The sequence below is a fragment of the Nerophis lumbriciformis genome, linkage group LG24 (assembly GCF_033978685.3).
Source record: "Nerophis lumbriciformis linkage group LG24, RoL_Nlum_v2.1, whole genome shotgun sequence".
Lineage (NCBI taxonomy): Eukaryota > Metazoa > Chordata > Actinopteri > Syngnathiformes > Syngnathidae > Nerophis > Nerophis lumbriciformis.
The window spans coordinates 5,185,101-5,198,279 of NC_084571.2; the positions used below are offsets into that span (position 1 = coordinate 5,185,101).

General features: G+C 38.1%; 1 protein-coding gene across 2 annotated transcripts in view; it reads left to right on the top strand.

Moving 5' to 3' along the window:
- Positions 1-6,899: 6,899 nt before the first annotated feature.
- Positions 6,900-13,179, top strand: part of med25 (mediator complex subunit 25) — a 45,641-nt gene continuing 39,361 nt past the window's right edge. For both annotated transcript variants that reach the window (XM_061981391.1, XM_061981392.1), the window contains exons 1-5: positions 6,900-7,097; positions 11,306-11,458; positions 11,532-11,577; positions 11,655-11,779; positions 11,855-11,953. In XM_061981391.1, coding sequence (XP_061837375.1) covers positions 11,313-11,458; positions 11,532-11,577; positions 11,655-11,779; positions 11,855-11,953 — 416 coding nt within the window. In that variant the 5' untranslated portion in view covers positions 6,900-7,097; positions 11,306-11,312. The remainder of the gene's footprint in view (positions 7,098-11,305; positions 11,459-11,531; positions 11,578-11,654; positions 11,780-11,854; positions 11,954-13,179) is intronic.

Below are 13,179 nucleotides of genomic sequence, written 5' to 3' on the forward strand. Positions count from 1 at the left end.
ACTAAAAAACTGAATATTACACACGTTCTATGCTAATTCAACCAATCAAATCAAGCTTTGTTCGACATGATCACTGTTAAGAAATTTGACCAAAAAAAAGGTCAGACTTTTTGTAATTCTGTGTATTTTGGGGTGGGAGTGAGATGGTTTACAAAGAACACTGAAAATATTGACAACAAAGTAAAAAAAAAAAAAAATCAAATGTGAGGCAATATTGTTGAAAAAAACCTCAAAACATTGCAGCTTTGTGAAAAAGTTGCCTTGAAATCCCGGAGGGACTAATTTTATATTCCACATTGCCACTGAGAGGTTTCTACCACAATAACACATTCAGAGTAAAACAAGACTTATAGAGGCCATTTATAGCAAGGCAATATTTTCACACAATAAATACTATACTTTATATCAGGGGGGTCCAAAGTGCGGCTCAAGGACCATTTTTAGTGGCCTGCGGCACATTTAAAAAAATTCTAATAAAAAAAAAAGGGGAATAATAGAGCAAACAGGTGAAATGTAAAGAGAAAAATATGCAAAGTTATTTTTTTTTTCAAAGCTGTCATTGCTCAAAAAATAATAATGAATCAAAGTTATTGTTGTTATGAATGATTGACTTACAGTATTCAAGGCTCCAATTACTTCACATCAGAAATTCCACTTTGAAATATTTTTTGCGGAAAATATAGCATATTTTTGTGTTTGCGCCTCATAAAAAAACATTTTCTTTCACAAAAAAAGGCATAAAACAAACAAATGGCAAACAAAAAACATTTAAAAAAAATTATAAAATAAAAACGTCAATAGATCTGAAGTTGATCTAGGGAATTAAGTGTAAAAAAACACATAATATAACCTATATTTATGTTAGGTCAGGAAAAAACACTGAGTCTATTTCATCCCTACAAGCCTGTTTTGCAGGTTTCCCTGCTCTTCAGGGGATTTCCCGCTGGGTCGACATCGTTCGAGGATGGAGACAGGCTAGCTGTTAGCTTCAAGCTCACCATCACCCGACCAGACTACTCCACCACAAAAACATACTTTGCAGGTCAACAAACGGGGCAAATATGTGCCTTTTGAAGTGTTAATGTGCGAGGGGTGTTCAAAAGTGTTCAGGGGTTCCCTGCTTTTCCCCCTGAAGAGCAGGGAAACCTTCGAAACAGGCTTGTAGGGATGAAATAGCCTGTGTGTTTTTTCCTGACTTAACGTATATTCCACTCTACCCCGTTATTGAGCACTGTATAACGGATATACCACAGAAACCTCGACTATATATATATATATATATATATATATATATATATATATATATATATATATATATATATATATATATATATATATATATATATATATATATATATATATATATATATATATATATATATGGGCTTCACGGTGGCAGAGGGGTTAGTGCATCTGCCTCACAATACGAAGGTCCTGAGTAGTCTTGGGTTCAATCCCGGGCTCGGGATCTTTCTGTGTGGAGTTTGCATGTTCTCCCCATGACTGCGTGGGTTCTCTCCGGGTACTCCGGCTTCCTCCCACCTCCAAAAACATGCACCTGGGGATAGGTTGATTGGCAACACTAAATTGGCCCTAGTGTGTGGATGTGAGTGTGAATGTTGTCTGTCTATCTGTGTTGGCCCTGCGATGAGGTGGCGACTTGTCCAGGGTGTACCCCGCCTTCCGCCCGGTTGTAGCTGAGATAGGCTCCAGCGCCCCCCGCTACCCCAAAAGGGAATAAGCGGTAGAAAATGGATGGATGGATGGATATATATATATACACTGTCTATATATATATATATATATATATATATATATATATACTGTATATATATATATATATATATATATATGTGTGTGTGTATATATATATGTGTATGTGTACATATGTATATGTATATATATATATTTATCCATCCATCCATCCATTTTCTACCGCTTATTCCCTTTTGGGGTCGCGGGGGGTGCTGGAGCCTATCTCAGCTACAATCGGGCGGAAGGCGGGGTACACCCTGGACAAGTCGCCACCTCATCGCAGGGCCAACACAGATAGACAGACAACATTCACACTCACATCCACACACTAGGGCCAATTTAGTGTTGCCAATCAACCTATCCCCAGGTGCATGTCTTTGGAGGTGGGAGGAAGCCGGAGTACCCGGAGGGAAGCCACGCAGTCACGGGGAGAACATGCAAACTCCACACAGAAAGATATATGCATATATACAGTATATATATGCGGAGACTTATTTTAACGCTTTATTCAGTGGGACCCTTTTGGATCCCCAATAATTTTTGTGGGACTTCTTTTTTATTCCTTTTTTTAAAAAAGTATTAATAGATTAAAGTCAATAATGTTATGAATTATGGACCTATTGAAGTTTCCAACAAATTCACATAAATATTGCACTTGGAAATTTTTGGGGGTAATATATTGCATATTTTCTGTTTTTGCCATACTTTTTTTTTTTTCCTTTGACAAAAAGGGGATAAAAAAAAATCATAAAAATTATAATCAACAGATCTGAAGTTGATCTATATATAATAAAATAAATATATATATGTGACTTCTTTTAATGCTTTATTGAGAGGGACCCTTTTGGGTCCCCAGGAATTTTCGTGTTTTTTTTTTTTTTAAACTGTCATTGCTCAAAAAATATTAATGAATCAAAATCAATGTGGACATGAAATATTGACCTATTTAAGGCTCCAATTACTTAACATGAAATATGCCACTTTTAATTTTTTTTGCGTGTTTTTGCTACAAAAAGAGCATTTTTTTTTTTAAACTCTATTGACAGATGGACCTCAGGTTGATGTAGAGATTTAAGCATCGAATAATACAAATATATATAAAATGATGTGACTTACTTAAAAACATTTTTGACATGTTAATGAAACTTAAGGGGAGACAGAAAGGTAAAAAAAAATGTATATATTGGTTTTGAAAATGAAAAATATCCAAATTTGTGTGCTTTAGTTTTTCAGCGAGTGGCCCTGCAATATATCCCCGTCTTAATATTTATGGCCAAGTGCCCTCGCCTTGATGAACTGCGCGGCCATGTTGGCTGGTGTTCAGACGTGTGCCTGCAGGTCCTTGTTGTTGCCCTCTGTGGAATTCGGGTTAAATGGATTTGGGGCCACCGCCTCTGAGGCAGCTCGCAGAGCGGAGCTGACTGGCAGGCGGCGCCGCCAGGGAGTCGGGCGCTATTGTTGGACACGCACAAACGCTGTTGCCTATTGTTGGCGTGAAAGTGACGAGGCAGCAGGCGAGCTGCACACAAACCCTGTTAAATATTATTACAACATCCGTGACCTTTGACCTTTCTATAACTAAATACAATTGCGCTGAGATGAGAAGTCAAATATGGCCCAACAGTTAGTACCAGATTACCCATAATGCATCCTAAACTAAGGTATTACAGGAATATCTTATTTACTTTTATATAGTATTCATTTTTTTACGCAGTTTTGCATAAATCACTTAGGTTGTTAAAATATGACAACACCATTTATACTTAGACTTAGACTTCCTTTTTATTGTCATTCAAATTTGAACTTTACAGTACAGATACATGATACAAATATTAAATACTAAATATATTTAAAAAAAATGTGTTTTATTAATAAAAATATTCATTTTAATAATCAGAATTGAATATTGATAAGTTCTGCCTGGTGTAAAATGTCAGACATCAACTGTATATATTTGCTGACATCTACTGGATGAGACTGTGTCATGACCGATAACTACGCGCATGCGCAAACAATTATTTCCTGCCGTGTCACTCCACTTTGAGTCGTAAAAAAACCCCAAAAATAACAAAGCGTGTGAATTTAAACACTTTGGATAGCGAAATTTATTTTCAATAAACAGAATATTTTAATTATTAGCGTGAAATGTAAATGTATTTAGTTACGGCAATGTAACCGCCTGGTGTTCAAAGCTAAGATAAAAAAGTGTATCGTGGATAATAAACAATGTGGATGGATAAATGTTTATTTTTATTTTTAAGTGTATTTGTCAATTGTTGGAGGTTATCCGAAGATACTTTCGCGAACTGTTGTTAAAATAAAAATGGTAAAATGCAGTTAAAAATCGGGAACGGAAGTTGCCTGGCGCATGCGCAAACTGATCGGGCAGTGGCTTCAAAACTTGATTTCAATAATTATACAATACAGATATTTAAACAATCTGAAAATTAAAATAAACATGCATTTGATACATTTTCTAAATAAGTACATGCACATTGTTTTGTTATTAGAATCCTCAAACATATATTGAAACAACAACAAAAAATAAAATAAACAAGAAACATGTGCGTGGGAACACTTGAAGAATAAAAGAAAAGCAAATAAAAGCATCATACTACACATCAGAGGTGGGACCAAGTCATTGTTTTGCAAGTCACAAGTAAGTCTCAAGTCTTTGCCCTCAAGTCCGAGTCAAGTCCCGAGTCAAGACAGGCAAGCCCCGAGTCAAGTCCAAAGTCAAGACTGGAAAGTCTCAAGTCAAGTCATAAGTCCTGCATTTTGAGTTTCGAGTCCTTTCAAGTCCTTTTAACCACAGACTAATATATTAACACAGATTGTGTATGCTTTTCAAACGCTGTATTTATTTATTAAAACAAGTGCATTTTAAATTGCAGGAAAGAAAATTGTGCTGACATTGCACTTTATAATAGCACTATTAACCAGTCATTTTAAACATTAACTCATTCCTTTACAGAACAAACACATTGAAAAATAAAGTGCAAATGTACTTATTTGTACAAAAGTGTTAACATTGAAAAAACATGACATATACGTGAACATAACAAAAAAGTTGTACTTTTTATATGACAGGGCCCTATGCTGCATTGCATTTGCAAAAGACCAAATTAGCCAAGAGTCTGTCAGTCATTTGTGCACGATGGGGGCGTAGTATGATGCCACCATGGCTGAAAACTCGCTCCACTGGAGCACTGGAGGCAGGCACTGCCAAGACTCTCATGGCCACTCGGAACAGTGAAGGAAGAGTCTTCATGTTCAATGCCCAGAACAAAAGGGGGAGAGAGGTTTTTTGGGTTGGTGCACTACTTGTAAGTGTATCTTGTGTTTTTTATGTTGATTTAATTAAAAAAATAAAAAAAAAAATTAAAAAAAAATATTTCTTGTGCGGCCCGATACCAATCGATCCACGGACCAGTACCGGGCCGCGGCCCGGTGGTTGGGGACCACTGAGGTAAACAACCAACAGTATGTCAGAAAGCTAGCTAAAACGGTACACATATTCATAATATAGTATACATTTTAACTGACCTTTATTTTACTATTTTTGTCTTTTTTAGGTGGCTAAAATACGCGGTGCTGCTGACCGCCGTCTAACGTTACGTGTGATATATTGACTAACGTAACCCTGCTTGAAAAAAATCACTGAACAAAAAGTATGAATAAGGTAGTGAACTGCAACAGATTCCCGTGTTTGCAATAACGTTATAACGTTAGCAGTGAGTTTACAGCCTCACTGATTTAACTACACAGCAAATAAAAGTCACGTTACTTAGCCAATAAACGTTATCTTACATTCAAAACTTACCGTTCTTTGTGCAACTTCAAATGCCGGACGAAGTTGGAAGTTGTTGCCTCTCCATCAGTAATTTTCGAACCGCATGTGTTGCATACTGCAAACCGTTTTGTGTTGACCACCTCGTAATTTTTATACCTAAACAAAATTATTTTAGGTATCATTTTTTGTTCACTGGCGTGTGGTTTGGACATGTCTTCTTCGTTGGTTGTCCTGCAATTTGATTGGATGAATGCTGTGTGATGAAAACAAAGTAGATCTAATTTGATTGGCTGTTGTACTGAGACCACACCAGCTGACACACGCAACGCTGATAGACAAGTACACAATGAAAAATACGGAGCGCAGCTCCCGAATAACTTTTTCATCTTTGGGTTTTGGGGAAAGTAGCAAGTCATGTCAATTCAAAAGGCTCAAGTCCAAGTGAAGTCACAAGTCATTGATGTTAAAGTCTAAGTCGAGTTGCAAGTCTTTTTACATTTTGTCAAGTCGAGTCTAAAGTCATCAAATTCATGACTCGAGTCCAAGTCATGTGACTCGAGTCCACACCTCTGCTACACATGACTTATTTTTCCTTTGATAGAAACTGTTTTCATCATCTGTTTGTTTCTCATTTATCAGAGAGTTATGTACATTTTTATTTCAGAATAAAACAAAAAGAATATACCAAGGCAAATATAGTTTTGTATCCACCTTTTGAAAAAATATAAAATATTTTGTTAATATCCATGTTCATAGTGTTGCCGTTATGAAGGATGGTGTTTGTTTCGTATATGCAATGTATATCCATCCATCCATTTTTTTCTACCGCGTGTTCCTTTCGGGGTCGCGGGGTATACATCCATCCATCCATTTCCTACCGCTTATTCCCTTTGGGGTCGCGGGGGGCGCTGGAGCCTATCTCAGCTACAATCGGGCGGAAGGCGGGGTACACCCTGGACAAGTCGCCACCTCATCGCAGGGCCAACACAGATAGACAGACAACATTCACACTCACATCCACACACTAGGGCCAATTTAGTGTTGCCAATCAACTTATCCCCAGGTGCATGTCTTTGGAGGTGGGAGGAAGCCGGAGCACCCGGAGGGAACCCACGCAGTCACGGGGAGAACATGCAAACTCCACACAGAAAGATCCCGAGCCCGGGATTGAACCCAAGACTACTCAGGACCTTCGTATTGTGAGGCAGATGCACTAACCCCTCTGCCACCGTGAAGCCCCGTATCCATTCATCGTATATTAAAATGACCACGCCATATATTGCTGACCAGTAGATGGCAGCAGAGCGCCCAATGGGCTTTCTAAACATCCTCAAATGGTGCACAAAGAAGATGTAACTACGTCACGGTTGTTTTGCGCTTACTTCCTGTAAAAATACAACAAACGGTTGTGTTAGCCATGCTGTGACTCTACCTCTGCGTGTTTTCACCGGGGAAGCGCGACTGAAACGTCGAGCTGTGTCGTGACAATCCTGGTAATATTTGAATAAAGTCGTCATGTTGTGACGGACCGGACGCTTCTTCCACAAATGTGAGTTGAAACAAAAAAGCTGCTCGGCGTTGTAATACTTTCCATGCTAATTGCTATTGAAAGCCTTTTCATTGTTGTTCTGACACTCTCGTTGTTTTGCTTTTACACTATAACTCACCATTTCATTTAAAAGATGTGTAAAATATGCAATGTGTAAATTGTATATTTGGTGCTTGTACGCGATAGCTACCAGCTAGCTAACTTTGATGTATTGTGTTCTACTAATTTAAACAAACTTTGTGCTTAAGTATCGTCAGTGCACAATGTAAACCTGCTCCGAATGGAGTGTGAATGTGTGTCTTTATTACGAAACGTTTTTGACACTGAATTTGTGTAACTGAATTTTTTTGCGTTTTTTTTTTTTTACAATCTAAAATGACAGTTTCATTAAAAAAATGTGAGCAAACATGTTTGTTAAACATTCAATGTGTTAGAAATACAGTGTCATGTGTCACGTGAGTAAAACTTGACACCTCATTGGCTGGTTTGGGGACAGCACTGATTCCTGAGTCTTTTTTATTTATTTGTTTTTTTTAACTGTTTTTATGGAACAACAAACATGCATTTATAATGCACGCAAAAGTCAAGGCACTTTCAACATCAGCAAAACATGTCAAGGAAAGAAAACAAAAGCAAATACAGGGAATATTAAATACTGCCGTATTTTCCGCACTATAAAGCGCACCGGATTATTAGCCGCACCTTCAATGAATGGCATATTTCATAACTTTGTCCACCAATAAGCCGCCCCGGACTATAAGCCGCGCCTACGCTGCGCTAAAGGGAATGTCAAAAAAACAGTCAGATGGGTCAGTCAAACTTTAATAATATATTAAAAACCAGCGTTCTAACAACTCTGTCCCAAAATGTACGCAAATGTGCAATCACAAACATAGTAAAATTCAAAATAGTGCAGAGCAATAGCAACATAATGTTGCTCGAACGTTAATGTCACAACACACAAAATAAACATAACGCTCACTTTCTGAAGTTATTCTTCATTCATAAATCCCTCGAATTTTTCTCCTTCGGTGTCCGAATTGAAAAGTTGGGCGAATGCCGTCCGGCGCTGCCTCCCTGTCTTAGTGAAGGTGTGTTCGCCTTCGGTCATCCATTGTTCCCACGCAGTTAGCAGTCTAGCTTCGAATGCCCTGTTGACACCAATATCTAGCGGCTGGAGGTCTTTTGTCAATCCACCCGGAATGACGGCGAGTATTGAATTAAGCGCGTAAGCGTGTCTCTTACTGTGATGTTATGAGCTAGCAAATATAACAACTACACTACCCAGCATGCAACGATAGTTACGAGCATGCGCGGTAGCCCTGAGAAGCGTTGTTGTATGCTGGCAGTTAGAATGTGGTTATGAGCACGCTGTGAGTAAACGTTGAGAACTCAGTTAACACGCCTCGTCTGCATTATTTATAATTAGACAGACAACACACTTAATAGGAGCCATTTTGGGGTCTTTACATAAACACACAAATGGAAATGAAACGTCACATATCCCAGCATGCACCGCGCGCTTCTTCGTCATCCACTGTTCCCACGCAGTTAGCAGTCTAGCTTCGAATGCCCTGTTGACACCAATATCTAGCGGCTGGAGGTCTTTTGTCAATCCACCCGGAATGACGGCGAGTATTGAATTAAGCGCGTAAGCGTGTCTCTCAATGTGATGTTATGAGCTAGCAAATATAACAACTACACTACCCAGCATGCAACGATAGTGACGAGCATGCGCGGTAGCCCTGAGAAGCGTTGTTGTATGCTGGCAGTTAGAATGTGGTTATGAGCACGCTGTGAGTAAACGTTGAGAACTCAGTTAACACGCCTCGTCTGCATTATTTATAATTAGACAGACAACACACTTAATAGGAGCCATTTTGGGGTCTTTACATAAACACACAAATGGAAATGAAACGTCACATATCCCAGCATGCACCGCGTGCTTCTTCTTCTTCCGGGGCGGGTGGTTGCTTACAGTAGAAGAAGAAGCGCTTCCTGTTCTATGGGGGCGGGTGCTTACCTTGGCGGTTGCTTGCGTAGAAGAAGAAGCGCTTCCTGTTCTACCGGGAAAAAAGATGGCGGCTGTTTACCGAAGTTGCGAGATCGAAACTTTATGAAAATGAATCGTAATATTAATCCATATATAAAGCGCACCGGGTTAAAAGCCGCACTGTCAGCTTTTGAGTAAATTTGTGGTTTTTAGGTGCGGCTAATGGTGCGGAAAATACGGTACTTAGACATAGACTTCCTTTTTATTGTCATTCAAATTTGAACTTTACAGCACAGATAAGAACAAAATTTCGTTACATAAGCTCATGGTAGTGCAGGATAAAAAAGCAATAAGGTGCATATATAAATTAATAAATATATATAAATAATACATCTATAAAATTAAAAAAAATATATAAATACAAAAAAAAAAAAAATTTCTGTACAGATAAATATATTGCACTTTTTCCACATGCGTCCACATTTATGGATGAATGTTATATTGTCTTTTTTATTCCAGTGAGTTAATCCATTTTGGGGGGAGTTGAGGGGATAATTTAATTATGATGCGTTCAAGAGTCTTACAGCCTGAGGGAAGAAGCTCTTACAGAACCTGGAGGTTCTGCTTCGGAGGCTGCGGAGCCTCTTTCTATAGTCCAGCAGTGAAAACAGTCCTTGGTGGGGTTGGGAGGAGTCTGCAGATTTTCTGAGCCCTGGTCAGGCAGCGGCTTTTTGCGATCTCCTGGATAGGAGGAAGAGGAGTCCTGATGATCTTTTCCGCCGTCCTCACCACTCTCTGGAGAGACTTCCAGTCTGAGGCATTGCAGGCTCCAGCTAATAACTAATAAAAAATATGGAGAGAAAAAAAGACATAAAGGGCTACCTAAATCACTTTAAATGTTTTTAACAAATATATCCATATAAGGGCTTTTGTACTCTAAATCATCCCCCAAGATTTGATTGATAATTGTAAACCATTAAGCCAATTAGAAAATGTAGGCCTTACTTTCATAAATCGACATTTATGTAGAAAACATTTTGCCTGGAGCATAATAATGTTGACCAACATTTCTATGTTACAGTCGTTTATAAAAATACCAAATTTGATCTCTTTTAGAGTGAATGGGGACATCTCCACACCCTTGTTTCTAAGCCAATCTCTGATCTCCTGATTCCTGAGTCTTAATTTACCAGAAAAGAGTTTTGAAACAATGAATATTTCTGCATTTAATTTTTTTTTACACTTAATTGAACACTATTTTTACTAACTCAAGTTTTGCTCACGACTTTTTATTCAATGAAATTGTCAGCTTAATTTGATGTAAAAAAAATAATATTTAATAAAAAAATCAAACGCAAAAAAATTCAGTTATATAACTTCAGTGTCAAAAAAACGCTCGCAATAAAGACACAAATTAACCTACATATTTCTGCGCTGATTTTTTATTTTCCCGCAGTTTTAACAAACTGAATTTTTGAACACGCAATGAAAGTCTCACATAATTTGATGTAAAAAAAACACACCAAAAAAATGTGTAATAAAGACACAAATTAACCTCCATACAGTATTTCTGCTGATTTTTTTCTTTACGCTGAATTTTTTTAACCCGTTTTTTAACACAAAATTTTCAAACACTGCATTTTAATAAACTGAATTTTTACACTCACAATTTTTACTCACAAATTTGTATTTAATGAAATTGTCAGCATAATTTTATGTAAAAGAAAAAAATGTATCAAACGCAAATAAATGTTGCTAAGTGATGAGCTGGCGAGTGCAGCGAGAATAGGCTCAAGCCCCCGGCGTCCCCGAAAGGGAAAAGCTGTAGAAAATGGATGGATGAAAAATTCAGTTACATAAATTCAGTGTCAAAAAAGGCTCTTGTAATAAATACACAAATTAACCTCCATATTTCTGCACTGAAATGTTACGCTGAATTTTGAAACACTTTTTTAACAACCTGAAGTTTTAAACACACAAGTTTTGCTCACATATTTGTCTTCGTTGAAAGTGTCAGCAAAATCTGATGTAAAAAAATTAATTCACAAAATTCAAACGAAAAAAAATTCAATTCCATACATTCAGTGTCCAAAAAAAGCTTTCGTATTGAAAACACAGATTAACCTCTATATGCTCCTTATGGAATTGACTTTACATCTTGAATTTCATAAAAACAAGGTATTGCTGCATAATGACGCTTCCTGTTTGTATGCAGAAGATCCATGGTGTCAGGTTCCGCACTTATGGAACAATCCACCAAGCCAGGGACCAACCAGGTGGCTGATGTGGTCTTTGTCATCGAAGGGACGGCGAACCTCGGACCCTACTTTGAATCATTAAGGAAAAACTACATACTTCCGGCGATTGAGTAAGACGGTGATGACACTCGACCCTCTCGTATGGCCGCCGCTAATAAATAGCATGCAAATGTGTTGTCACAGGTATTTTAATGGAGGACCGCCAGCGGAAACAGACTTTGGAGGCGATGTGAGTGATCCCTGCTCATTTGCAGCATCAAGTAACAAGTATTTTCATTTATTGCTCATCCTGTTTTCCCTCACCAGTACGGAGGGACTCAGTACGGCCTGGTGGTCTTCAACACCGTGGACTGCGCCCCAGAGTCGTACGTCCAGTGTCACGCTCCCACCAGCTCTGCCTTTGAGTTTGTCTCCTGGATCGACAGCATCCAGTAATTCAGCTTTTGTGCATCATTAGAGTTTTTTGTAGCGGAAACGTCAAGCATTCCTCCTATGTTTCCTCACAGGTTCATGGGAGGCGGAGCAGAGAGCTGCAGTCTGATTGCGGAGGGTCTCTCTGTGGCCTTACAGCTCTTTGACGACTTTAAGAAGATGAGAGAACAAATGTAAGACTATTTTTGCGTGAAGCATTGTATATGTAGAATTTGGGTGTCCAAAGTGCGGCCGTTTGTGGCCCGCAGCTATTTTTTTTAATGAATCGTGGCACATTGTAAAAATACTATTTATTAAAAAAAACAAAAAAAACACTAAAAAGGGGAATAAAAGAGCAAACATGTGAAATGTAACAAGCAAAAGTTGCAATGTTGATTCTAATAACACAGTTTTCTTTGACAAAAGGGCATAAAAATAACATTTAAAATAATAACTTATAATTGATGGATATGTCTAAAGTTGATCTATAGACTTGAGTGTTGAAAGTAAAAAAAAAAAAAATGTTTGACTTAGCCTTAACACTTTTATGAGTGGAGCCCTTTTGGGTTTCCAAAAAATTTGTGGGATTTAAAAAAAAAAACTGTCACTGCTCAAAAATTAATTATGAATTAATATCAATTGTGGTATAAATTATTGACCTATGTAAGGCTACATCAAATATTGTATTTGCATATTTTGTGTGGTTTTTTTGACAAAAAGGGCTTTAAATACATAAACAATTAAACAAAAATGTTTAGTCAGTAGACGGATAGATCTGAAGTTGATCTAGAAACTTAAGTGTTGGAAGTAAAAATGAAGTATGACATATTTTTTACCTTTTTATTAGTGGGGCCCTTTTGTATCCCTAAATATTTTAGTAGGATTTTTTTTCTTTACCGTATTTTCCGCACCATAAGGCGCCCTGGGTTATAAGCCGCGCCTTCAATGAACGGCATATTTCAAAACTTTGTCCACCTATAAGCCGCCCCGTGTTGTAAGCCGCATCTAACTGCGCTAAAGGAATGTCAAAAAAACAGTCAAATAGGTCAGTCAAACTTTAATAATATATTAAAACCAGCGTGATGTGGGCGCGCATGGAATCGTATATCAACATGGACGGAGCTGCGTGAAGAAAGCCACCCGGCCTCTTCGCGTAAACTTAAACTTACCTTAACCACTCGCTCAGCTTTTCTTCATCCATCCCTTCGAGTTAGCTTTTATGATGACGCCGGCTGGAAAGGTCTCTTTTGGCAAGGTCTTCCTTTTGAATATCACCATGGGTGGAAGTTTCTGGCCATTAGCATGGCAAGCTAGAACCACAGTGAAGGATGACTTCTCATTCCCTGTGGCGCGAATATTCACCGTACGTGCTCCCGTTGTATCCACAGTGCGGTTCACAGGAATATCAGTTGCTGTGAAA